This window comes from Caretta caretta, chromosome 1, assembly GCF_965140235.1.
Source record: "Caretta caretta isolate rCarCar2 chromosome 1, rCarCar1.hap1, whole genome shotgun sequence".
Lineage (NCBI taxonomy): Eukaryota > Metazoa > Chordata > Testudines > Cheloniidae > Caretta > Caretta caretta.
In genome coordinates, this window is record NC_134206.1 from 200,224,861 (window position 1) to 200,252,656 (window position 27,796).

A 27,796-nucleotide genomic window follows, 5' to 3' on the forward strand; every position below is an offset into this window, starting at 1 on the left:
CATGACTGATTTGGGATGTAAAAAGCCCAGTGACTGCACCGTATCCAGGCTGCTCAATGTCGTGGAGAGTGAGCTCCAAGCTGGCAGAGACAGAGGGGACCCGACTGAGAAACAACTCCAGGTTGTCTTGGAGGAGGCTGCACTGTGGCAGAGGTTCAGGGAAGTCACTAATGAGATGATTGTGACCAAGAACGGCAGGTGAGTGCTGTACTGTTCCCAGTGTAATTAGCGTATCCTACGGTATATGGGGAATATTAGCAACTGCTGTTTACATAGGCTAAAGAAAATTGTAGCCATGGTATAATGTTGTTAGTGCTGTGTGTGCATCCACATATCCTGTGCAGGGAGGGAAAGGCAGTCTCAGAGACAGCCTACAAACTAAGGAGGGGGTTCATGTTCCTTTCTGAATACTGACAAACTATCCCTGTGCCCTTTTAGCCCTGATTGTAAGAGACACTGCAAGAAGGTATTTATTGTCTTGGGACTGAACAAAATACTAAAGAACATTTCCCAGGGGAAGGATAGTTCCACCTCCCCACCCCACTGCAAGGGCTTTACAAATGATTCCCTCTGAACACCGCTTATAATGATACTCAGTGCTTAGACGGTAGCTTTTCGTCTGTAGGGCTGAAAGTGCTTTACAAAGGCAGAGCAGTGTCATTATCCCCATTTTACAGCTGAGGAAAGTGAGTCACCTGCCTGAGATCACACAAGTCAATAGTAGATCTCAGACTAGAACTCAAGTCTCCCAACCTGTTGACCCAGCCGCACTCTCTCCTGTCTTTGTTGCCCTGATATGCACTCCCGTATAAACAATTTATGCTAGAAATGGGTGCAAGACAAGCCGGTTGGCAGCATATTGGTGTGGTACAGATTCAGCAGTGCTACTGCTCCATCGTCTTTGGCAGAGAACTTGGAAACTTGGCTGGAACTTTGGTAAATGATTTATTTACAAGATCTTAGGAAGTCAAAATATTGTCCTTTGCATTGCTCATGATTCTTCTTAGCTGCTGGGCACAGTCAGTGTGTGTGGCACTCTACAAAATGCAAAGGAGGAGACAATGCTAAAGCTGAGGCCTTACTAGTGGAAAAGTCTAGTGCTTTGCTGAGCTGGGAGTGAGGACTGTCCACCCAAGGTACTTCCACTCTAAACTGGGCAGACCATGCCGTTAGATGTGTGACACATTGGGGTGATTAGAGGAAGGTCCAGTCACAAAGCAGGGCTGAGATTTCTGTTTTTAAGAGCACACAGTTCTTCCTTTGCTGGATTGTCACTGGGAGATTTCATAGAAGACCTGCATATTAAGGAAGGATTGGAACAAAGAGGGAGCAAAAGCCAAACGGAAGGGGTGATGTGTGTCAATCTTGCAGAAAGAGATTAAGATCAGCAATTTTCTGATGCAGAACAGGGGACATGGGCTGAACTGTGGTACCAGCTGCTAGCACCTGTCATGGATCATAGCAGATAGAGATCAAAAAAATCTATTAGCTCAGGAAGCCTATCCCACTGCAAAAACAGCTGATATTCGTGAGTTATCAGATATTGAACTGATACCACACTAGTATTGGATTCATTCCCAATAGTGACCTGTATGGAGAAACAGACATCTGTTTCTTCTAAGGTCTTGTCTACATTCAGAAGTTGTGCTCTGTTTAAATTCAATTGGTTTTTAAATTAATGTAGTTAAAGCAGAGCCAACACCTGTGTGGGCATTTGTTTTGCTGTAAGAATGGCTTATTTCAGTTTGTCTTAAACTGTTTCCTAATCAACTTAAGCCAAACCCAGGCAAGCCTGTTTAAACTCAAATAAAAGGGCTTTGCATTGATTTAACTAAATCGGTTACAAATCACACCCTCAGTTAAACTAATACAACTTCCTTTTGTAGACCAGCCGGGAAACAATCAATGTAGACTATACTGCTTATCCCTACACAGAATAGTATTTTACTAGAGGTAAAGCATACAAGTGAGTATGTGTGGATAATTATTTTTGCCATGGGGAAGAGTGAGGTCGATGGGTCTGTTATGATCAGGTGTTCATTAGGGTGACCAGATGTCCCGATTTTATAGGAACAGTCCCGATTTGGGGTCTTTTTCTTATATAGTCTCTTATTACCCCCCACCCCCTGTCCTGATTTTTCACACTTGCTGTCTGGTCACCCTAGTGCTCATGGTTACTTTTGGGTGGGCTATGGATAGCTTTCCACTGATCAAATTCTCAATATTTTTGCTTTGTTGTAAACTCTGCATTCATTATCAACCTGATCCTGCCCCCCCCCCCGAAGTCAGTGAGAGTTATCACTAACATCAATGGAAGCAGGACTGGGTCCCTTCTATAATAGAAAACGTAAGTTGCCTTATAAATAAGCTAAAGTACAGTAGTCTATGGTTTATGGTCCTAAGCACAGTTATGTTATTAGAGGGTTTGGGGCTGTTACTATAAGATCATGTAGGCTTTTGTAAAAAGACCTCTTTGCATTTCTAAAAGTGTGTTTTAATTAAAACCAGAGTGCAAGCTGGAGAAATATAGATAAGGCCCTGAAGAATCTAAGGGGACAGACAAAGTGAGACCTGGTGGAGCTTTTTTTGTATGACTCATGGCCTTTTGCAGGCTGGGGAATCTTAAATAACAAGAAAATACTTGTGATGGGCTTTTCGGGTGGGAGTGTCAAAAGTGCCTGGCACTGGCCTAACCCTGCTGCCATTGAAGTTTGTTAAAACCCCCATTGACTTCAAAGGGAGGAATGCAGAACAATTTTTAAAATCCCATCCTAAGAGCTTTATGAACACCCACAAATTAATCCTGACAACACACTATCAAATCAGTAAGTGTTATCATCTGGGGAAACTGGGGCCCAGTGTGGTGAAGTGACTTGGCCAAGGTCATCTACCAAATCAAAGGTAGCGCTCCGAACAGAACCAGAAAAATGTAAGGCTGCATGGCCTTAAAGTTTAGGACTTAGCAGCACAATTATGACATTATGATTTAATTGGGATTGGTCCTGCTCTGGGCAGGGGGTTGGACTAGATGACCTCCAGAGGTCCCTTCCAACTCTATGATTCTATGACATGTACAATTTAACAAGGTCTAGTAGATTAGTCTCCAGTAGGCACTGATGTTTCCCCAAATGTGCTTGAATCATAGTGACTTCAAGGGCCCACGGTGAATATCAGAATTAGAGACATTGATACTATAGCTGATATATGTGTCCGATACAATGTGATGCTCCGTTATAATAATGTAACTTGCATAGCAGTATACAGAGAATCACAGATGGTAGAGGTAGATACATGTGATGTTTTAGGGATCTCACAGCCCAGGAAGGAGTTCTGTCACTGCCTGCTCCATACCCTGGGGTGTATTTATGCTGTGATGTGATGGCTCAGACCCCTGACACCAGTCGCCTGCCTACAAGCTCAAGGTCTCACCCTGGCTTCCACCAGCCTCGTTCTTCCCTGCAGGATGACATGAACAGTCCTGAGACTCCCCAAATCTCTCCTTCATGAATTCCAGGCACTTGGGCTTCCCCCTCTGGCTCCTCCCAGCAGAAGGCATGAAACCAGCCCTCAGACAGCAATTTATTTTGGCATGCACACTCCACGTGGTTTGGGGTAAAACTAAACAAAAGGTTTATTTAATAGAAAAGTCACAGCTCCAAAGATGAAAGAGGAAGGGAAACAAACATACAAGTTACACAGAAAATAAACAGAAAGATGCAACCTCAGGCTTTCCATTTCCATATTCGATAAAATTCCTTGTCTAATACAAGATTCCTTGTGCCTCTGAACAGTTTCCCAGTGTACACCCTAGCCATAAGGAGCATCCAGTGTTTCATGGACAGCACCTGCCAACCAACTGTCTCTCAGTTTCTGGATGAAAACTTCAGTTTCAATTCTCTTTTTTAAAAGGCTTCCCTGCCCCCGCTCCCCTTTTTTTTCTTTCAGACTAGGGTAATTCATGGTTACTCAGACTGGGGAAATCCCCAGTCATAGGTGCTGGAACTAGGGGTGCTGGGGGTGCAGCAGCACCCCCTGGCTTGAAGTGGTTCCTGTCATATCCAGGATTTACAGTTTGGTTCAATGGCTCTCAGCACCCCCACTGTACAAATTGTTCTTGCACCCCTGTCCCCAGTTGTCTCAAAGTCTTTCCATTAGCTTTAATGGTTCACCTTTGTCCTTTTCTAGGCTGGACAATGGCTGGGTACATGAAGCTGGGTTCATGTACACAGCTGGCTTGGGAGGTAGCCCCTGCCTGCCTGATTGCTTCTGGGCCCTGTTATGCGGTGATGCTCAAGTTGCATCACAGTTACAATTTGCAGCTTTCTATCTATACACATACATACATTCCTAACCGTGGTGTGTACACACATCTCCTAATGACCATCGAGTTCGGAACATTGCAAGCTTTCATAAAAGACCTTACTCAATATGTTTTTATAGTACCATATCATTGTCTACACTCAGTTAAATCAACCATTCATTTCTGGGGTTTAATCCATCTGTTCTCTCCTTGGGGCATCTGCACTCTGATTACTGCAAGAAGTGCTGGACATACCAGTTGTTAAACTGATACTCCACTTAATCCTAGTTCTTGATAGTACGAAACACACAGCTGGGCTGTGATGCTGATGCAGTGAGACTCAGCAGTGTTTTTATTCTGTTGCTATTTATGTTAGAGCTGTTTCAGTATCCTAACCATAACTTAACTCCTGATTTCAAAAGTTTTATCTAAGGTATAGCGCCCACATCACTCTGGTATCCGAGTTTCTCAGAATCGCTAAAGTATTTATCTTCATATCCCCCCTGTGAGGTAGGGAAGTGCTATCATCCTCGTTTTATAGCTGAGGCACAGAGAGACTAAGGGCTGGTCTATGCTGAAAACTTACATTAGCATAGCTACATCTTTCAGGGATGTGAAAAATCCCCATCCTTGAAGGGTGCAGCTATGCTGACCTAACCACTGGTGCAGACAGTGCTCGGTTGACAGAAGAATTCTTCCATCGACCTAGCTACCGCCTACTGGGGAGGTGGATTAACTACAGCAATGGGAGAACCTCTCCCACTGACCCCATAGATCACCCTGTCATACAGCTTTTCCCAAACATAACAAAGAAGCAGAGTTTGCAGCCCCTGTTCTCAACCTCACCTCTTGCTTTCTAAGGTTTTCAGTGGTAGGACATATGGTATAGCAACCTTTCCTCAAAGTAAACTGGGGGTGGGGGGAAGGAGGTTGTGTGCGTTTCCCAGATTTTCCGTTAATATGGATCAACATGGAGAGTCATTCCCATGGACAGCTATCAGTGTTGATCTGCATTATCCCTACAGAAACTTGAATTCTCAGCTCCCAACCGTCTACCCCCAGGCTCGCTTCCCCTTCTGATCATTTTCAGAACACCACTCCGCCACCATGGCACTTTTCCATGGACAGGCCAGAGTGCTGCCCTCAAATCCTCTTTTCCCCACCCCTGCGCTCTCCCAATCACCCCTAGCCTTACTATCCTCCAACATGCTCCCCTCACAGCCCCTCTCCCTACCACAGCCTCCCTGCTTGCCTACCCCCGCAGCTTTTAAAGGTTTCTGTGTATCACTGACATGGCTAACAGTTGGTGCATCTCACAGTTTACAAGCTGAATGAGAGAAGTGTGGGCCTCAAGGGGGAGCGACGATGTAGGTGAGGGGAGTGTGTTAATGAGTGGGGCTGTGGTGAAACAAGGGGGCAATATGTGTTTTGGGGGACCCTGGCCAGAGTAGGCTTATTTACAACATGGATAAAGTGTGTGTGTGTGTGTAAGTAAAACTGTATGATGTATACAATGTAAAAAAACCAACAATCTCCACACATAGAACAAGAAAACAAAAATTCCATGATGCAAAGCTATTTGCTAGACATCAGTAGAATGAATTCCCGCTCAAGATGCACGTGCAACAAGTGTGCATTTTTGTGCACTAAGGGCCTGATCCAAAGCCCACCAATGTCAATGGGAGTTTTCCATTGACTTCAACGAGCTTTGGATCAGGCCTTAATTGAAATGATTTTCCTCACTCACTGTGCACATTAATCAACCGTACAGATACGCAGGTGGCTTTAAAGCCTTGCCTTATTCCATTATAACAGGGTTCAAAAAAGAACTAGATATGTTCATGGAGGACAGGTCCATCGATGGCTGTTAGCCAGGATGGGCAGGGATGGTGTCCCTAGCCTCTGTTTGCCAGAAGCTGGGAGTGGGCAACAGGGGATGGATCACTTGATGATTACCTGGTCTGTTTGTTCCCTTTGGGACACCTGGCATTGGCCACTGTGGGAAGGCAGGATGCTGGGCTGGATGGACCTTTGGTCTGACCCAGTATGGCCATTCTTATGTAGGTATGTTCCATATGTGCCTTCAAGCGTCGTATATAATTCATAGATTCCAAGGCCAGAAAGACCATTGTGAGTATCTAGTCTGACCTCATGTATAACACAGGCCATAGAACTTCCCCAAAATAATTCCTAGAGCAGATCTTCTATAAAAACATCCAGTCTTGATTTAAAAATTTGTCTGTGAATCCACCACGACCCTTGGTCAATTGTTCCAATGGTTAATTACTCTCACCATTAAAGATGTACACCTTATTTCCAGTCTGAATTTGTCTAGCTTCAACTTCCAGCCATTGGATCGTATTATACCTTTCTCTGCTAGATTGAAGAACCCCACCCATGTTAGTGATTTTTCCAAAATGTCTGTGTAGTAAAGGAAGAATTTAAATCTGCCTATGTTGGTATATCTTGTTTATGGCTCCCCATTGGCTGGTGAGGGATAAAGATGGGGATGTGTGAATGATTTCTGAATAGTTTTCTACAAATTAAGATGTTACAATTGTAAGATCTGAATTCTTGCTGTCTTCTAGATCTGTACTACTGTGGTGTAGGGATTTCCATCCACCTCTCCAGTGGAATAAGGTTGATAGCTATAAGAGTCTGACTAGTACAGGACAATATTATCAGTCCTGGTCCCATCAACCAGGGTCATTTTGGGGTGAAATTCCATATTTCAGGTGAAACATGAAAGCATTTTGTGGCTGGTTCTGACTGACCAACAGGAAATGAAAACAAAGTGATGGTAGTCCTTTAACATCATCTATGTTTCAGCCACCGTGAGGGTAATTTGTTCTTTGAGCAACTCAAGGAGCGTCTTTGCAGAAACATACCAACAAGCCTCTTTTATATCAGGACTAATGTTGCTTTCCCCACTTCTGCCTTCTGTTTCCACTACAGACGGATGTTCCCAGTTTTAAAGATCAGTGTGTCAGGTTTGGATCCCAACGCCATGTACTCCTTCCTGTTGGACTTTGCCCCAACCGACGGCCACCGCTGGAAGTATGTGAATGGTGAATGGGTGCCCGCTGGGAAACCAGAACCACCAAGCCACAGCTGCGTCTACATCCACCCAGACTCTCCCAACTTCGGGGCGCACTGGATGAAAGCCTCTGTTTCCTTCAGCAAAGTGAAACTTACCAACAAGCTCAATGGAAGCGGGCAGGTACAGCACGATGTTTCCCATACACCTCTGGTCTTCCATTGCAAGCACCTACCAATCAAGAAATATCAAGGGTGCATTTATGCAATTAGAGGGGCCCTCTTCACCCACAGATGCCATTTATTCTCTGGAGCCCAAATGTAAACAGGAATAAACAGGTCTTAATTGGCACTTTCAGATTTTAATGGACTTCTTGATGTTAAGAGAGACAGAGAGTGCTGTGGGTTATTTAATCATCAGGGCTTTTCATAGTTTGTCTTGTGTGCTGGGTTTTTTACATAGAACTTTAGAGAAAGGGGAAAAAATGGTTGTGGGTATTAGGTTTTTGTTGTTTTTCCCCATGTTCTTTGGTGTAAGTGGAATGTTGGCAAGAGTCAGATACCAGAATAAAAGGCTGCTCCTAAATGAAATAATTACTATGTCTGCTTCTGCCTCATGATAATTATCAATATTCTATTGAGTCAGCTTTGGTCTTTGGGAGGAAACTGCATGTACTAGAAATAAGTGACATTCACTTTGAGCCCCTTAAAAATACAAACAGAAAAATTGGTTTGGACTGTTTTTTTTGAAGATGTATCTGAAAGTAAAATATTGCACACGATCTTTTGTTTGCATATTTGTTTTGTACAAAACTCCTATATTGGATGCTACTTGTCAGCCTAAAGTCAATTTCTTTCAAGTAAATATTTAGGCTTGGAAGGATTTGATTTTTATAAGTAAATGTCGATTTTACCATCTACACACAAGCTGACAAAAAATATTTCCATCGATGATAATCAAAATGTGCAGCTAGGCAAAGTAAGAAAAACACTGCTTGAGAATATATTAGGGTTTGATTTAAGGATACTGATTTTTGTATAGTTTGATGTGATGTTGACAATTTGTGTTTTAATAATTATAAAGCTTTAATTTTTCAAATCTCAACATCTACAGTCATTAAATAATCATCTGACCCGCACACTCATTGTCTGTCATGCCCATAATTTTGTGCAACTGTGAACTTCTATTTATATATATATATATATATATATATATATAGAAAAAAATAGAAAAAATGCTTAAAAATAAACATCAATATTATCTGTCAGAATTATATATAGGTATAAAAAAATCGAATTCTGTCAAACTATAAATATATATAAATATAAGGTTCTTTACTTTAACCTTAGCCCTGAGTAGTATCTCCTTATTGTAGTATTTCTAATTTGTTTGTCACCATTTCTATTATGCTCATCTAGGCACCTCACAAGCCTTAAAATTTAGCTTCAGAGCACTCTTATGAGGTAGGGAATTGTTTATCCTCATTTTATGGATGGGGAAACAGAGGGATTGACAGGTGACATGCTTTGCCCAAGGTCATACAGGGTGACAGTAGCGGAGCTAAGAACAGAATCCAATGGCTGCCACATTCTGGTTCTGCATCTTAACTATAAGACCATCCTTCCTTCCTAATCCCCAGAAGGGAGGATATTTTTGAAGGGTGGGAAAAAATTATGGACAAATTTGGGTGTTTAAGCAAGTCATATCCCCTGTCTGGGGCTCTGCTTCCCCTTCTTTGTTCTTAATCAAAATGCGATCCTTGGAGGAAGGTATTTTATAATAAGAACAAATAATTGTATTGTTCACTGAGCACCCCTTGTGTGTTCAGCACTTTGTAAAACACAGAAAAAGATCATGGTCCCAGTGCTTTTTAGACCATAAGCACCTCCGGGTGGGGATTGTCTCTTATCTGTTTGTACAGCTTCTAGCACAGTGGGGCCTTCATTCTGACTGGGGTCTTCTTTGGGCACTATCAAAATATAAATATTTACTGCTGCATCAGAAGCATCTAATGTAATTCAGCTGGAGTCTGTCCCCGTCCATCCTCGAATGGAGGGAGGAAAGAAGAAATCCTTCTCTCTCTCTCTTTCAGCAGCCAGGAATTGGGGAGGGGATAAAGGGTAGTGTGGAATCACAGAGAGAATGACCCTGGAGAGCTCTGCTGACATTGGGGTTGCACTGTGATGTTGGTACATGATGTCCCCTCAATATGGGACTGACAACAAGTATCAATGACACGATGCAAATACCACAAGGCAAAGTCAGGTCATCACTCATAATTCCTTTGTGGCTCTGTTTGGTGACAAACGTAGCTCTTCAGCTGTTTCAGGCTGGGCATCACTGATGTAGCTGTGACACTCCATAAGAACGGCCATACTGGGTCAGACCAAAGGTCCATCTAGCCCAGTATCCTGTCTTCCGACAGTGGCCAATGACAGGTGCCCCAGAGGGAATGAACAGAACAAGGCAATTATCAAGTGAGCCATCCCCTATCATCTAGTCCCAGCTTCTGGCACACAGAGGCTAGGGACACCATCCCTGCCCATACTGGCTAATAGCCATTGATGGACCTATCCTCCATGAACTTTTTTCTAGTTCTTTTTTGAACCCTGTTATGGTCTTGCAACTCTGGCAAGGAGTTCCACAGGTTGACTGTGCGTTGTGTGAAGAAATAATTCCTTTGGTTTGTTTTAAACTTGCTGCCTATTAATTCTGTCTATCTTCCTTCTTGTTTTCTGCAGATAATGCTGAATTCCTTGCATAAATACGAGCCTCAGGTTCACATCGTTCGCGTGGGAGGCCAACATAGGATGGTAATGAACTGCTCCTTTCCGGAGACTCGGTTCATAGCTGTCACTGCTTATCAAAATGAAGAGGTAGGTGGATAATAATGTCACACAATTTGGTCATCGCTGATGAGGAAATATTAAAAGCCTAAGACCTGCCAGATCAGCACACACCGATGGTGAACATAATCCAGTATCCTGTCTCCCTGTTGGTCCAGAGCGGATTGAGGGCCCATCTAATTGAGTACTCTGTCTCCTTGCTGGAACAAAACACACCCTTGGTCCACCTTGTCTAGAATCTGACTGCAGTATGAGTACAGATGAGTGGTCAGGGTAGTCTGGTATTCTGCCTCCTGCCATACTGGATTGTCTATCTGTACCAGTAGCCCATCCCCTTACCAAGCTGGAACAGACTGACTTTCTGTCTTGTCCAGCATCTGTCTCTAATACTGGCCAGTGCTGGATATTTCTGTGGAAAATATAACTCCTCCACTCCTCCTATAATGCACCCAGACTATTGTACTAGACCCTGGGGAAATTTCTTCCTGACCTCACACTGTAATCAGGCAGTGCCCTGAAGTATGAGGGTTGGTGGCCCTTGTCCCTTTTTTCCCAGAGTTAATGTCACTACAGCTATTATTCATATTTGTATGCAATTCAGCAGCTTTGGGAGAAGTATTCACAATAATACAGAATTTGCCATACTGAATAAGACCATTGGTCCATCAGTTCTAGTTTCCTGCCTTTGGCAGTGACCAATGTCTGTATGCTTCGGAGGAGAGCAATGCTCCCACACAACGCACCTGGCTGACATATAGCCACATGATAAATACAATGCCTGTCTTTTGTTTCACTAACTGAGGCAGAACTGAGTCCATTCAGTTTATGCTGGACAATGCTATGTCAAGTCTCTGTTAAAATTACCTTCACTAACGTGCCTTTTTTTTTGTAAACCCAAGATAACAGCTCTCAAAATCAAGTATAATCCCTTTGCCAAAGCCTTCCTGGATGCAAAGGAAAGGTGAGTTTGACTTTTGCTCAGCTTGATGACTTTTGCTGCTGTTACAGTTAAAATTGTAACAATACTATGAGAAAGATAAGGGGCAAATCCTGACCCCCCTTTCCACTGCTATAAATCCAGAGTAACGCCATTGAGGTCAGTGGTGTTAATGTCAGATTTACGTCACGGTATTTGTCATCACACTTTGGTCCTACATGGGTGAGTGCACTGCTGATACAAAATGCTGAAATATCATTTATTTGTCACATTTTATAATAAGACTACTATAATTACATTACGGTTATCTTTGGTTTTGCTTTTCAGTATATAATTACTACTAATTCGTATAAATAGAAATTTAACAGGTTGACTGTACTTCTTATTAACCCTTCAGTGTTGCATTTCATGCACATAGTGTTAGATTTTAGGTATGTTAGCTCCATTGTATTTATACTTTAATTGTTCTCATATATTCTCATTTCATGAAACTATCCAGTTATATGAATAAGTAGTAACCACAGAGATCAACATAACCACAGTGAAATTGCAATGTAACTGCACTGTAATTACCATACCTTTAAGGTAAAGTGTGATCCATTTAATTAAAATAGTCTCCATAGGAGATCACTGTATTTAAGAAGTTAGAGAGACATGCGCTGTCCGAAAATAAGTGTATTTATTTGTCACCTTTAAATGGTTTGTATGTGCCACCCATGCTAACAAAATATGGCTTTGTCCCCCTCTGGTGGCTGGACCATGTATAGAGGTTTGAGTCTACTACTGCCTTGAAGTCAATGGCCTTGGTCCTTTCACTCAAGCAAAAAGGGCTCATGTACTTAGATCCAGAGCGCTAGGGTTCAATCTCCGAAGATGACAGAGTCAGGGACATTGTTGCACATGGAATGAGGCAAGGGCTCCTGCCTCCTTGACTGCACATCTTTCATAGTACAGAGCTTTCTACAGTTCTCTAGCGGTCAGTTGAAGATGGTGGAATTTCTTTTTTATCTTCATTTTCCCTTCTGCCTTTTCAGTTGATGAAACCTAAAATTGAACAATTTTCAGTTTTAATTTTTTTTTTCCAATTTCCATTTCCCTAACCCTTTTGCCTTCTTTGAATTCAGCACAATGTAACCACTCATTATTTTCTCTTTCAGAAACCATTCCAAGGATACTCCCGAAAATGTTTCGGAAGGTCAACATATGACATATTCTCACCGTAAGGTTTCCCAACATAATTTTACTCATGGGAACTTGAAGAATTATGTAATATATAATAATAGACCTATGTGTAGTGCTGGGGAGGAACTGGTAGTCGTGGTACATGTAGGTACCAATGACACAGGGAAGGATAGGAGAGAGGTCCTGGAGGCCAAATGTAGGCTTCTAGGAAGGAGACTGAAATCCAGGACCTCTATGGTGGCATTCTCTGAAATGCTTCCAGTTCCACGCGCAGGGGCCAGGTAGGGAGGCAGAACTGCAGGGTCTCAATGCGTGGGTGAGAGGATGGTGTAGGGAGATGGGGTTTAGATTCATTAGGAACTGGGGAAACTTTTGGGATAGGGGGAGCCTATACAGGAAGGATGGGCTCCACCTAAACCAAAGTGTATCCAGACTGCTGGCACTTAACATTAGAAAGGTTGCAGAGCAGTGTTTTAACTAAGATATGGGGGAAAGCCGATTGCTGCAGAGGAGCATGTGCAGTATCGTCCTTAGGATTTATGGGGCCCTATACAATATTATTAAACTGGTGCCCCTATGCCTGACGGCAGCCCAGGCTCACGTGTGTATTTTACACAAAGAAAAGGAGTACCTGTGGCACCTTAGACACTAACAAATTAAGGTGCCGCAAGTACTCCTTTTCTTTTTGTAAAATACAGACTAACATGGCTGCTACTCTGAAACGTGTGTATTTTAGATAAGGGTGATCTTTTGAAGGATTTATTTAAAAAACTATGTCTGAAGATCCAAGCATTTAAGGCTAAAGATGAATACTCAGATTGTGCATCTAAAAATCTATGCAAGGATTTTTTAGAGATGTGATTTTATAATCTTCAGCAACATACTAATGAAATATTTTTAAAAGCAAATTTTAAACTAAGGTCCTGTAGGCTAACATGTTCTGAGTAAATATTACAGTAATGCACAACTGTTTTTGTTAGTAAATTCAGAAACTGACCATATATACCTCTGGGTTAGCAAATGCCTGTTAAATGGCTTCATTACCACTTGAATGGCTCTTTAACAGTTTCAATGTTGTGCTAATAGGTCTGGCAGACTGGAAGGCTTTTTCACTTTTAAGTACTAGATCCCCTCTGGAGGCACTGTATGTGAAAGAAAATGTAGAATCAAATGAAGTAAAAATCTTAAATGAATCCACATGTTCCATAGAATCTCTATGGATAGTACTTCCATGCTCTAATAAGAATATAACAGTAGGGATCTATTATCGACCACCTGACCAGGACAGTGATTGTGACTGTGAAATGCTAAGGGAGATTAGAGAGGTTATCAAAATAAAGAACTCAATAATAGTGACAGGTTTCAGAGTAACAGCCGTGTTAGTCTGTATTCGCAAAAATAAAAGGAGTACTTGTGGCACCTTAGAGACTAACCAATTTATTTGAAAAGGAGTACTTGTAGCACCTTAGAGACTAACCAATTTATTTGAGCATGAGCTTTCGTGAGCTACAGCTCACTTCATCAGATGTATACCGTGGAAACTGCAGCAGACTTTATATATACACAGAGAATATGAAACAATACCTCCTCCCACCCCACTGTCCTGCTGGTAATAGCTTATCTAAAGTGATCATCAGGTGGGCCATTTCCAGCACAAATCCAGGTTTTCTCACCCTCCACCCCCCCACACAAATTCACTCTCCTGCTGGTGCTAGCCCATCCAAAGTGACAACTCTTTACATAATCAAGTCGGGCTATTTCCTGCATAAATCCAGGTTTTCTCACATCCCCCCCACCCCCATACACACACAAACTCACTCTCCTGCTGGTAATAGTTCATCTAAACTGACCACTCTCCAAGTTTAAATCCAAGTTAAACCAGAACATCGGGGGGGGGGGGGGAGGTAGGAAAAAACAAGAGGAAACAGGCTACCTTGCATAATGACTTAGCCACTCCCAGTCTCTATTTAAGCCTAAATTAATAGTTTCCAATTTGCAAATGAATTCCAATTCAGCAGTTTCTCGCTGGAGTCTGGATTTGAAGTTTTTTTGTTTTAAGATAGCGACCTTCATGTCTGTGATTGCGTGACCAGAGAGATTGAAGTGTTCTCCGACTGGTTTATGAATGTTATAATTCTTGACATCTGATTTGTGTCCATTTATTCTTTTACGTAGAGAATGTCCAGTTTGACCAATGTACATGGCAGAGGGGCATTGCTGGCATATATCACATTGGTGGATGTGCAGGTGAACGAGCCTCTGATAGTGTGGCTGATGTTATTAGGCCCTGTGATGGTGTCCCCTGAATAGATATGTGGGCACAATTGGCAACGGGCTTTGTTGCAAGGATAAGTTCCTGGGTTAGTGGTTCTGTTGTGTGGTATGTGGTTGTTGGTGAGTATTTGCTTCAGGTTGCGGGGCTGTCTGTAGGCAAGGACTGGCCTGTCTCCCAAGACTTGTGAGAGTGTTGGGTCATCCTTTAGGATAGGTTGTAGATCCTTAATAATGCGTTGGAGGGGTTTTAGTTGGGGGCTGAAGGTGACCGCTAGTGGCGTTCAGTTATTTTCTTTGTTAGGCCTGTCCTGTAGTAGGTAACTTCTGGGAACTCTTCTGGCTCTATCAATCTGTTTCTTTACTTCTGCAGGTGGGTATTGTAGTTGTAAGAAAGCTTGACAGAGATCTTGTAGGTGTTTGTCTCTGTCTGAGGGGTTGGAGCAAATGCGGTTGTATCGCAGAGCTTGGCTGTAGACGATGGATCGTGTGGTGTGGTCAGGGTGAAAGCTGGAGGCATGCAGGTAGGAATAGCGGTCAGTAGGTTTCCGGTATAGGGTGGTGTTTATGTGGCCATTGTTTATTAGCACTGTAGTGTCCAGGAAGTGGATCTCTTGTGTGGACTGGACCAGGCTGAGGTTGGTGGTGGGATGGAAATTGTTGAAATCATGGTGGAATTCCTCAAGGGCTTCTTTTCCATGGGTCCAGATGATGAAGATGTCATCAATATAGCGCAAGTAGAGTAGGGGCTTTAGGGGACGAGAGCTGAGGAAGCGTTGTTCTAAATCAGCCATAAAAATGAATTATAACATTCATAAACCAGTCGGAGAACACTTCAATCTCTCTGGTCACGCAATCACAGACATGAAAGTCGCTATCTTACAACAAAAAAACTTCAAATCCAGACTCCAGCAAGAAACTGCTGAATTGGAATTCATTTGCAAATTGGATACTATTAATTTAGGCTTAAATAGAGACTGGGAGTGGCTAAGTCATTATGCAAGGTAGCCTGTTTCCTCTTGTTTTTTCCTACCCCCCCCCCCCCCCCCCGATGTTCTGGTTTAACTTGGATTTAAACTTGGAGAGTGGTCAGTTTAGATGAGCTATTACCAGCAGGAGAGTGAGTTTGTGTGTGTATGGGGGTGGGGGGGATGTGAGAAAACCTGGATTTATGCAGGAAATAGCCCGACTTGATTATGTAAAGAGTTGTCACTTTGGATGGGCTAGCACCAGCAGGAGAGTGAATTTGTGTGGGGGGGTGGAGGGTGAGAAAACCTGGATTTGTGCTGGAAATGGCCCACCTGATGATCACTTTAGATAAGCTATTACCAGCAGGACAGTGGGGTGGGAGGAGGTATTGTTTCATATTCTCTGTGTATATATAAAGTCTGCTGCAGTTTCCACGGTATACATCTGATGAAGTGAGCTGTAGCTCACGAAAGCTCATGCTCAAATAAATTGGTTAGTCTCTAAGGTGCTACAAGTACTCCTTTTCTTTTTACGAATACAGACTAACACGGCTGTTACTCTGAAACCAATTTATTTGAGCATAAGCTTTCGTGAGCTACAGTTCACTTCATCGGATGCGAGCTGTAGCTCACGAAAGCTTATGCTCAAATAAATTGGTTAGTCTCTAAGGTGCCACAAGTTCTCAATAATAGTGGGGGATTTCAATTATCCCCATACTGAATCATAGAATATCAGGGTTGGAAGGGACCTCAGGAAGTCATCTAGTCCAACCCCCTGCTCAAAGCAGGACCAATCCCCAACTAAATCATCCCAGCCAGGGCTTTGTCAAGCCTGATCTTAAAAACCTCAAAGGAAGGAGATTCCACCACCTCCCTAGGTAACACATTCCAGTGCTTCACCACCCTCCTAGTGAAAAAGTTTTTCCTAATATCCAACCTAAACCTCCCCCACTGCAACTTGAGACCATTACTCCTCGTTCTGTCATCTGCCACCACTGAGAATAGGCTAGGTCCATCCTCTTTGGAACCCCCTTTCAGGTAGTTGAAAGCAGTTATCAAATCACCCCTCATTCTTCTCTTCCGCAGACTAAACAATCCCAGTTCCCTCAGCCTCTCCTCATAAGTCATGTGTTCCAGTCCCCTAATCATTTTTGTTGCCCTCTGCTGAACGCTTTCCAATTTTTTCACATCCTTCTTGTTGTGGGTACATGTCACCTCAGGATGAAATGCAGAGACAAAATTTCTCGATACTTTAAATGACTGCTTATTGGAGCAGTTGGTACAGGAACCCACAAGGGAGAGACAATTCTTGATTTAGTCCTGAGTGGAGCACAGGATCTGGTCCAAGAGGTAACTATAACAGGACCGCTGGGAAATAGTGACCATAATATAATAACATTTAGCATTCCTGTGGTGGGAAGAACACCTCAGCAGCCCAACAATGTGGCATTTAATTTCAGAAAGGGAAACTATGCAAAAATGAGGAGGTTAGTTAAACAGAAATGAAAAGGTACAGTGACTAGAGTGAAATCCCTGCAAGCTGCATGGACACTTTTCAAAGACACTATAATAGAGGCCCAACTTAAATGTATACCCTAAATTAATAAACACAATAAAAGAACTAAAAAAGAGCCACCATGGCTTAACAAGCATGTAAAAGAAGCAAAAAGAAAAGGAGTACTTGTGGCACCTTAGAGACTAACCAATTTATTTGAGCATGAGCTTTCGTGAGCTACAGCTCACTTGAAGTGAGCTGTAGCTCACGAAAGCTCATGCTCAAATAAATTGGTTAGTCTCTAAGGTGCCACAAGCACTCCTTTTCTTTTTGCGAATACAGACTAACACAGCTGTTACTCTGAAACCTGTAAAAGAAGCAGTGAGAGATAAAAAGGCATCTTTTAAAAAGTGGAAGTCAAATCCTAGTGAGGTGAATAGAAAGGACCATAAACACTGCCAAATTAAGTGTAAAAATGTAATAAGAAAAGCCAAAAAGGAGTTTGAAGAACAGCTAGCCAAAAACTCAAAAGGTAATAACAAAACGTTTTTTAAGTACATCAGAAGCAGGAAGCCTGCTAAACAACCAGTGGGACCCCTGGACGATCAAGATACAAAAAGAACACTTAAAGACGACAAAGTCATTGTGGAGAAACTAAATGAATTCTTTGCTTCAGTCTTCATGGCTGAGGATGTTAGGGAGATTCCCAAACCTGAGCCATCCTTTATAGGTGACAAATCTGAGGAATTGTCACAGATTGAAGTGTCATTAGAGGAGGTTTTGGAATTAATTGATAAACTTAACCGTAACAAGTCACCGGGACCAGATGGTATTCACCCAAGAGTTCTGAAAGAATTCAAATGTGAAATTGCGGAACTATTAACTATAGTTTGTAACCTGTCCTTTAAATCAGCTTCTGTACCCAGTCACTGAAAGATAGCTAACATAATGCCAGTATTTAAAAAGGGCTCTAGAGGTGATCCTGGCAATTACAGACCGGTAAGTCTAACGTCAGTACCGGGCAAATTAGTTGAAACAATAGTAAAGAATAAAATTGTCAGACACATAGAAGTACATAAATGGTTGGGCAAAAGTTAACATGGTTTCTGTAAAGGGAAATCATGTCTTACTACTCTATTAGAGTTCTTTGAAGGGGTCAACAAACATGTGGACAATGGGGATCCAGTGGACATAGTTTACTTAGATTTCCAGAAAGCCTTTGACAAGGTCCCTCACCAAAGGCTCTTGTGTAAATTAAGTTGTCATGGGATAAGAGGGAAGATCCTTTCATGGATTGTGAACTGGTTAAAAGACAGGGAACAAAGGGTAGGAATAAATGATACATTTTCAGAATGGAGAGGGGTAACTAGTGGTGTTCCCCAAGGGTCTGTCCTAGGACCAATCCTATTCAACTTATTCATAAAGGGGTAAACAGTGAGGTGGCAAAGTTTGCAGATGATACTAAACTGCTCAAGATAGTTAAGACCAAAGAAGTCTGTGAAGAACTTCAAAAAGATCTCACAAAACTAAGTAATTGGGCAACAAAATGGCAAATGAAATGTAATGTGGATAAATGTAAAGTAATGCACATTGGAAAAAATAACCCCAACTATACATACAATATGATGGGGGCTAATTTAGCTACAACTAATCAGGAAAGAGATCTTGGAGTCATCGTGGATAGTTCTCTGAAGACGTCCACACAGTGTGCAGCAGCAGTCAAAAAAGCAATACTGGATGTTATGAATCATTAAAAAAGGGATAGAGAATAAGACAGAGAATATCTTATTGCCCTTATATAAATCCATGGTACGCCCACATCTTGAATACTGCGTACAGGTGTGGTCTCCTCATCTCAAAAAAGATATACTGGCATTAGGAAAGGTTCAGAGAAGGGCAACTAAAATGATTAGGGGTTTGGAACGGGTCCCATATGAGGAGAGATTAAAGAGACTAGGACTTTTCAGATTGCAAAAGAGGAGACTAAGGGGAGATATGATAGAGGTATATATGTAATCATGAGTGGTGTGGAGAGAGTGAATAAGGAAAAGTTATTTACTTGTTCCCATAATATAAGAACTAGGGGCCACCAAATGAAATTAATGGGCAGCAGGTTTAAAACAAATAAAAGGAAGTTCTTCTTCAGACAGTGCACAGTCAACCTGTGGAACTCCTTGCCTGAGGAGGTTGTGAAGGCTAGGACTATAACAGGGTTTAAAAGAGAACTAGATAAATTCATGGAGAACTAGATAAATCCATTAGCCAGGATAGATAAGGAATGGTGTCCTTAGCCTCTGTTTGTCCGAGGGTGGAGATGGATGGCAGGAGAGAGATCACTTGACCATTACCTGTTAGGTTCACTCCCTCTGGGGCACCTGGCATTGGATACTGTCGGCAGACCTTTGGTCTGACCCAGTATGGCCATTCTTATGTTCTTATTATGGACATAGGATGTGCTAGACTAGATGGTCACTAGTCTTATCCAATCTAGAATCCTGTCACTGGTGGAAGTCAGTACTATAAATACTTCAGAGGAAGGTTCAAGAAACCCTGTAGTAGGCAGTTATGGGATAATCTACCCACAAGGAAATTTTCTTTATAATCCCCGGTATTTAGAGGTTTGCTTGAGCCTGGCAGTTTGAGACTTATAACCTTTCCAAAGCTGTGTTCTTTTTTTTGTTTCTTTAGTAGTATAACTCCGGAAACTCTTGTTATCCCTACAAATGTCCCATCATTATCGCTGGGTGAATGATTCATAAAATATAGGAGGGGTGGTGGTTCTTATTTTATTGAAATTTGGCTTTTCTTCCATTCATAAGCTCTGGTATTGGTGAAAAATGTTTTCTTTCCAGATTTTTCACTGAAACATTTTTACTGACATTTTTTGCTTCTTGCCCATTCCACAAACTATTTTGATTTCATTTCCCATTATTATTTCTAATTGCCACCATGTACTTTATATAATCAGTCACACTGGCAATTCTGTTCCCATCTCTAAATGAACTTTGGATTGCCCATCTTGCTTGTTTTGTTCACTAATGAAATTGTTTGTACAAATGTCCATGAACAGACTGCATTATGAGGTCCCATCCATAGCAAACAACAAGAAGATATTTAATTTGCTCAGTAGTTCACAAGAAAGTCACAGCTATCTGCTCAGTATTAATAGTGGGTGTTTTGTGCATCATGGCCCTCCAGTGTCTGGAGGCCTACAGAATAAAACTCTTCTACTTCAGTTTGGTTGAAGAAGAGCCTCTTTATTTCCAGTAGTAGGTCCATCTGTTTGCATGCCAGAAGGCCCCGGGTTCACGGTCTTCCCTACCATACATATGGGTAGCTGGCAACTATGGTATCTGTATGTACAGCACACAGTGAGTGTTACAGAATATGTAACCCATTGATGTGCAGCATATGGAATTGCTTGAGAGGCAGTGAGCTCAGCATTGTGGATAGGCGTAAAGGCGTCAAGTTACATCATTCTTTAGAGAAATGCCAAATTGAGGTGCAGTTTGGGTGGATTCCAGAAGGAGGCAAATCCAGCTCTCCTCAGACCAAGGAATAGATGAGTCTTCTGTGTGACTTTTGAGGGAAGTGAAAGTTGGAGTGAGGGATCAGGAAGCGATCCTAGAAGACAACTCTATTCAATATAGGTTTCAGAGTAGCAGCCGTGTTAGTCTGTATTCGCAAAAAGAAAAGGAGTACTTGTGGCACCTTAGAGGCTAACCAATTTATTTGAGCATAAGCTTTCGTGAGCTACAGCTCACTTCATCAGATGCATACTGTGGAAAATACAGTGAGGAGATTTATATACACACAGAACATGAAAAAATGGGTGTTTATCATGCATACTGTAAGGAGAGTGATCACTTAAGATGAGCTATTACCAGCAGGGGGGGAGGGGGGAAACATTTTGTAGTGATAATCAAGGTGGGCCATTTCCAGCAGTTGACAAGAACGTCTGAGGAACAGTGGGGGGTGGGGGAATAAACAAGGGGAAATAGTTTTACTTTGTGTAATGACTCAACCACTCCAAGTCTCTATTCAAGCCTAATTTAATTGTATCCAATTTGCAAATTAATTCCAATTCAGCAGTCTCTCATTGGAGTCTGTTTTTGAAGTTTTTTTGTTGAAGAATAGCCACTTTTAGGTCAGAAATCGAGTGACCAGAGAGATTGAAGTGTTCTCCGACTGGTTTATGAATGTTAAAATTCTTGACATCTGATTTGTGACCATTTATTCTTTTACGTAGAGACTGTCCAGAAAGGTGCCACAAGTACTCCTTTTCTATTAATATAGATATTGATTTGTCTGACTAAAACTAAATTGCCTGTTAATTATAATTACATGAATGGTGTCATTTAAAAAAAAAGACACATGAAACCCATCTCCTGATGTTTACCATGGCCCTGAGGATTAAATTTGACTTGTAGGCTGTATGAATTTTGCTCATAACACATAATGTACAACTAACACAAGGTACATGCTTCTGCTTGGGCTATTTGAACTCCAGGGTATGAAAAATTCTCTGAATTAGCAAGTGTCCCTCTAAAATCTGAGTGGACAATCAATACATGGAAGTGCCAGGTTAATAGCCAAGATCTCTTGCTTTGTAATCTTGGCAGATTTTGCATGGGGTTGGTACCTTGCTATCATCTTTTAAATAAGAGGGCAAACTGAGGTCCTGACCGTTTATGCTCATTAAAGATCCCCTAGTACTTTTCGTAAGAGTAAGGGTATCAACTCTGTGTGCAGGCCAAATTACACCTGCAGGTAACTAACTTTGTTTTCCTAAATCTGCCCCCCCCTCATTTGAATTCTGTAGTATTCTTCACATTCTGCCTTAACTGTTGTGTAGTATTGCTCTTTGTTGATGAGAAGCTGCCATGTTCCACCCTAGGTTGCATTTCACTGGGGGAGTGAACGGCTTCCTTTCTAAAATTTGTAAAGTGCTGGGGATCATTTGGGATGAAGATGCTATCTAAGTATTAGCAATATTGTGATCTGGTGTCTAAATGTCTTTTTTGTGGCTTGGGACTCATTCTTTGGTACAAAACAAACGCCAGGCAACAAGCAGGTTTCCTACTGTTTGGAATTCTTGTAATCTGGCAGGGTACATTTCTGGGAAGTCTGGTTACTCTCCTTATTCAAATTTTATTAATTTTGCTTCCTGTTTCTTCCTTTCCCCTCGCAGTAGGTGGCTGGTTGATTTCCAATCCAGATGCAGTGTGTGCAGCAGGAAGCTCGAATTATCAGTATGGAGGAGCTTTGTCTCTGCCTGCCCCACATTCCCACCATGGCTGTGAGCATTATGCAGCCCTTCGAGGGCATCGGGCTGCACCATATCCTGCTTCATACATGCAGAGAAATCATTCCCCAACAGGTAAGACTGCAATGTCTCCTCACACACAGCCTGCACAGTTCTTCCTTACATTAAAAGAAACAGCAAAGCAAGAAAAAACAAGTCAGTGGAGAGAGCACAGTGTGTGTCTCTTCTGTAACAGTCTGCACTGAACTCTGAGAACAAAATAGTCCCTGAACTCCACACACAAGGAGAGTATTCAGAAATTTAAAGGTGCAGTTCACAGAAAACAAAAGTATAAAAGTTAGAGGTAGATATGTCACAAAGGCTAAGTAGGTGAAGATAGATGAGAATGAGAGAAGGAGAGCAATTGTGTTTAAATGACTTCTTATTAATTATATCAAAACTCCCAGAACCATTTCAGACCTTCCTTTTATTCCAAGTAATGAAACAGTGTCCCTCCAGAGTCAAAAGCAGCCCTTAAGGGAATGTTAAGAGCTGATTTGGGAACAGGTTTTTGTATTGTCAATATGTCTTTAGAGCCCCCTCTGCCTGAAAATTCTTTGAGGTGCTCTACTGTGTCCTATTCAGTCCTTCATCTTCCTGTTGTGACTGCCAATTAATACCAATCATGGTGGCAGTTTCTCTGATATGGATATATGTTCACAAAGAACAGGACTGAGAGCATCAGTTTGTTTCATGTAGGTCATTGAACAATCAGCAACTGGTGGTAACTTTGCTCATTATCGGCTTAGGCTGCATTTGAACTGACAACACTAGAGATGAAAGGTTCTACATTCCATTTAGAGCAGGTCAGAACTCAGAATTTCTGTTGCATGGGAAATGCTGATGTTTCCAAATTTGGTTTCATTCTGAATCAGAATGAAAAACAAAATTAAATCAAAAGTTCCTACAAAACAAAATTTTTGATTTTTGTTTTGGGTCAGCCAAAATGTTCATTTTTTGATAAAATTAAAATTTCATTCAGATTTTGACTTTTTAAAAATTTTAATATTAGTCATAAGTAGAGCTGGTTGGAAATTTTCCATTGAAACTTGGCTTTGTTGGAAAATGCCAATTGTCTGGACCAAAACGTTTCACCAAATCTCTTGCAGATTGCCAAAACACAAGCAAGTTTTCATTGGAAATCAGCTGGTGTTCTGTTGTCCACAGTTCTGTGCCTGGGAGCCCGCCAGCCCTGCTGAGCTGGCTGGAGCTGGGTCTCTTGGGCTGGCAGGGTCTCTGCTCCACAGCTCTGGGGCAGACCCACCAGGCAGACTGCCCAGAGCCAGGATCCTTGGAGCTTTCAGGGTGCATAGCCCCACAGTAGCCCCACCAAGTTTCCCAGCACTGGTCCTGTTATGAGCCTGGAAGCCCTGGGACATCCAGCTATTCACTCAGCTCTATTTATCATATAACAATACATTTCTAAGCAAAAAATCATTTTGAAATGAAAATTTGAGCCATTCTATTGCGATTAGGTCGGCATGGAACACATCAACCTTTTCAAAATGCTCACCATTTTTTTTCCAAACAAAATTTAGTCAAAATCGACATGTTCCCATGGAAAGTTTAGATATCAACAATATGGCATTTTCCAATGGAAAAATGTTCCATTCAAAATCATTCAGCCAGCTCTGGTCCTGTTACCATTGCTCTGCCATCCAGACGAGTGTTGTGATTCACTTTTTGAGTGAGGGAAACATGAGTAAAGTAAGTTTGTTCTCCCCTGTGTGCTTGTTGTCTCAGGCCTATGGGGAGGAGCCTTTATTAGCCAATTAGATTCTCTCTCAGTCCTGCCTGTTTTCTACATTCCTTCAGTGCCTTGCAATAACTTGGTATAGTCACCAAACTTTTGTGTTTCCTCTAAAGGGAATCTGATTGAGAGCTCCAGCAATAATGTGCAGATGTTTCCAGGACACGATAGCTGGACTTCCTTACCATCCACTCCACATGCCAACTTGCTTTCAGTACCACATGCCAAGGGAACAGCCACTGCTGGTCCTAGGTAATGTTACAGTGGAACCATAGATATTAGAGATGGGACAAGCCCAGCAATTTCTCCTTCACTATGATTAGGCAGCATGGCTTGGAAGCATGAACAAGGGTTTAGAACTCAAGACTTCCCAACCAAGCCTAGCTCTGCCACCGCCGCATTGCATGGCCTTACCCAAATAACTTTACCTCAGTTTCCCAATCTGTAAAATGAGGACAATAATGTTTACCAGCAGGGTTTTGTGAGGCTTAAAGAGTTAATCTTTGTGCTGTTCTTTGAAAATGTAGAGCACTAAATAAATGGTAATTAGTATTATCTCCACCCTTTATCTAGTGCACAGTTGGTCCCGTCAGTCTTTTTTTTAACCTTTAAAAGAGAATACTTAGTCAAGGGAAGGAGAGGAGCGAGTGTGAGCCTGTACTTAGTGTAGGAATGGGAGTCAGGACTTCTGGGTTCTCCTTCCAACAATAGGAAGGCATTTGATCCAATGGCTATATAAATGGGACTGGACGATAGGACTCTTGAGTTCTATGCATGGCTTTAGTGATTGACCCGAAGAAAATCATGCCTGCATTTTATAAATATTCACTAATTGTGGGTTCCTTATTTTCTGGGTGCCCAACCTGAAAATCCTGGCTTGATTTTCAGAAGTGCTGAGCACCTTCAACTCCAGCTGAAATCAATGGGAGCTGCATGTGTTCAGCAGCTCTGAAAGGCAATGTCTTCTTTCAACACACACAAACTCAGGCATCCAAAATTAGTTGACACTGAAATATTTTGGATTTAATCTCTCTGTGTAAAATGAGAACAATAATACTTGCCTCTCTGGGGCACTGTGAAGTCCAGTTCATAAGATGTTACAAAGATATCAAGTACTGTTAACAGAGAAGTTGAAACGTTCTAGAAGTTTGGATGAAGATTTTAATTTTAAAATTCTGAAAGTCACTGGAGAAAACATTAAAAAAAAAAAATCCTCTCCTTTGTTGATCAGCTGCCAAGCTGGTGGAACTTTTTTCAAAATGTAGAACTATAAATCTTTTCAAATTTCAAAATTAGCTTCACATTTCCTCCCCTTTCCCCCCTTCCCCCAAACCAGCCCTAGTTCTTATTGGGTTTTCACATAGGAGTTGCCAGTTGAGACCAATGGTCTGCTGAGTCTGGTATGCTATCACAGTAGCAAATACTGGGTAATGCACTTTACTTTGCCATGTTGTGCCATGGGGACGGGGGTGGGGTGGGATGTTAATCTACTTTGAAATACCTCTTTAAGTTCTATTATGGTTTACCCTGCTTTGTTCTAGCCACTATCCCTGTCTGTGGACAGTCAGCAACAGTGCCCTTAATGTTGCCAACCCGGGCAGTGATGTGAACAGCAGCGCTCCAGGCACGTTCCTGCGAGGTAACATCCCTTTGCCCACCACATCTGCCTCGATGCCTCTGCAGGGAGCAGCCATCAGCAACATGGAAACACCAGGGGAACCCACTCTTGCCAGACTAGCTGATTCTGCCTGGACATCTTTGCATTCGTTTTAATGGGCGGGAAGCTCTCTAGGAATGTTCAGCAGAATCAGAGCAAGATTGACAGGACAAAAACACCTCCTACAATCACAGTTCAGGGCAGGGAGGGGACATGCACACAAGGAACCTATTTCAGCAATGCACCAGATTCCAGGATAAATCTTGCACCTCTCCATTTCCAAATGAGCAATGAAAGATTGAGTCAAGAGGCCTAGTGCAAAGGAGGGGGAAGAGTTAGAGGGGAGCTGGTTTCTTCTTGTATCATTCAGCGCTAGAGCAGACTGTGACTGATCCAAGTCTTTAGAGTAAGCTTTGCTTCCATGTCAAAGCAAAAGGGCCAGTGATTCAGGTCCCAATGGAACAGAAGTGGCAGCTGGGTATTTTAATGGGATTTCAAAGGAATGTTTATTGTAACTTAGGCCAGTCGCAGTTAGATTGCTGGCAGGGACCTCATAATAACAACAACCAGAAACCATGACATCCTCATACAATCCCTGAGCAGCATTTTAAAGTGGAAATGCTGCCTGGAAATGCCATAGTGTTCTTTAATACTTGTTTTATGAAGTTCTTAAAATTCTTGAAGCTAATGTGGAGGAAATTGCCTTCTGTCTCCCTAAGACACTCCCCTCTAGTTTCACCTGTATAGAGTGGTATTCTTCCCTTCCTCTCCTACAGCTATTGTGTAGTCTTTGTGTGCTATAAGAAAACCTAGCAAGAAGTTATGCTAACTGCAGTTTTATTTCACGGATATGGAAGTGGGGACAGAATGCAGTGAACTCCCGCATAGGTATGTTAGCTCTACAGGACTGAGAGGAGAAAAAAATGGTTCAGAGTGATTATGTACATATAGGCCCAGGCCCACAAAAGGTACTTAGGCACCTAAGTCCCAGGGCTGGCTTCACTGTGATCCACAAAATACTGTAGGAGCCTAAACTTACTCAGCTCTTAAATTGCTGCCTCTGGGCACGCACATGGCTGCCTCCTTATCTCCCATCTAAGTCCCTGCAAGGTGGAAGGGTCCCAGTCGAGCATCTATACCACAATTAAACATACCATTAGCCTGAGCCCTGCGATCCGGAATCAGCTGGCATCATGGGACTGAGGTGCCATTTTCTAAAAGATGTAATATTTGGTGGAAGATAAGACATGAGCCAAGCAGGGGTAGCCCTCTTTTACTTGGGAGATCTGTACAGTTTGTGTAAGGACATCCGTTTCCCACACAATGGACAGAATGGATTTCCCCAGTCATATCAGCTGGGTTAAATGTGCCAGCAGGCGAGGTGTGTTGTTCCTTAGGGAAATGTGCGACTGCGGAGAGGATTTTGAAGTGGCACTTGCTCTTAAAGGCAACTCAAGAGAAGAGTGTGAACAACTACAATTGGTCAGGACCTCTGTTCTACATCTTGTCAAGTGTTGCTGATGTCACTGTGTGTGTGTGTGTGTGTGTGTGTGTGTGTTCTGCAGACATAATCTTCTGCCAAGGTACAATGGGATGGGTGCCCAGATTTTCCCAGAATGCACTCATCAAACATAGACCTGCATGGCAGCATGAAAAGCATGGATATGGAGCCATGACTGACACATGGCTCTGTTGTGGGAACAGCTGTGTGGTGGCACGGTTCAGCCACGCTTGTTGTAACTGGCTTAGATGAGCATGTCAGGACCTGGTTCCAGAAGCATGGTTATGTGGCATATTGAGGACTGTGCTGAAATTGCAAACTATCACTTTAAGAGCAGGAGGGTTTCCTGGTCCTGCATCCAGCCTCAGGAGCTCTGTAGGGAGGCATGTGACCAGCAATCAGTCTGTAGCCAGCCAGCCTAGAATAAGCTGGAGTGAGTTGTGCCTCTCTGTCTTAGGGAGCAGCCTGCTTTGTGTCTCTGCTCTGGTTTTGGTTCTTGTGTGTTATCGTTCTGAATTCTAAGAAATAAAGTAGTGTTACACTGCAA

At 42.3% G+C, this 27,796-nt stretch overlaps 1 protein-coding gene across 1 annotated transcript; it reads left to right on the forward strand.

Moving 5' to 3' along the window:
• The first annotated feature begins 1 nt into the window (after position 1).
• Positions 2 to 27,796, forward strand: TBX19 (T-box transcription factor 19). The gene is made up of 8 exons (XM_048817294.2): positions 2 to 198; positions 7,256 to 7,520; positions 10,079 to 10,213; positions 11,083 to 11,144; positions 12,278 to 12,339; positions 22,228 to 22,416; positions 24,208 to 24,343; positions 25,633 to 27,796. The coding sequence occupies exons 1-8, from the start codon at positions 2 to 4 to the stop codon at positions 25,862 to 25,864; spliced, it is 1,278 nt and encodes a 425-aa protein (XP_048673251.1). The 3' UTR covers positions 25,865 to 27,796.

What these genes read in the sequence shown, in the direction of transcription:
- TBX19 (XM_048817294.2), top strand. Translation starts at nt 2, where the DNA reads ATGACTGATTTGGGATGTAAAAAGCCCAGTGACTGCACCGTATCCAGG. An exon ending in CTGCTTATCAAAATGAAGAG is followed by an intron (nt 10,214 to 11,082) that starts GTAGGTGGATAA and finishes TGTAAACCCAAG; the next exon opens with ATAACAGCTCTCAAAATCAA. An exon ending in GAGAAATCATTCCCCAACAG is followed by an intron (nt 22,417 to 24,207) that starts GTAAGACTGCAA and finishes TTTCCTCTAAAG; the next exon opens with GGAATCTGATTGAGAGCTCC.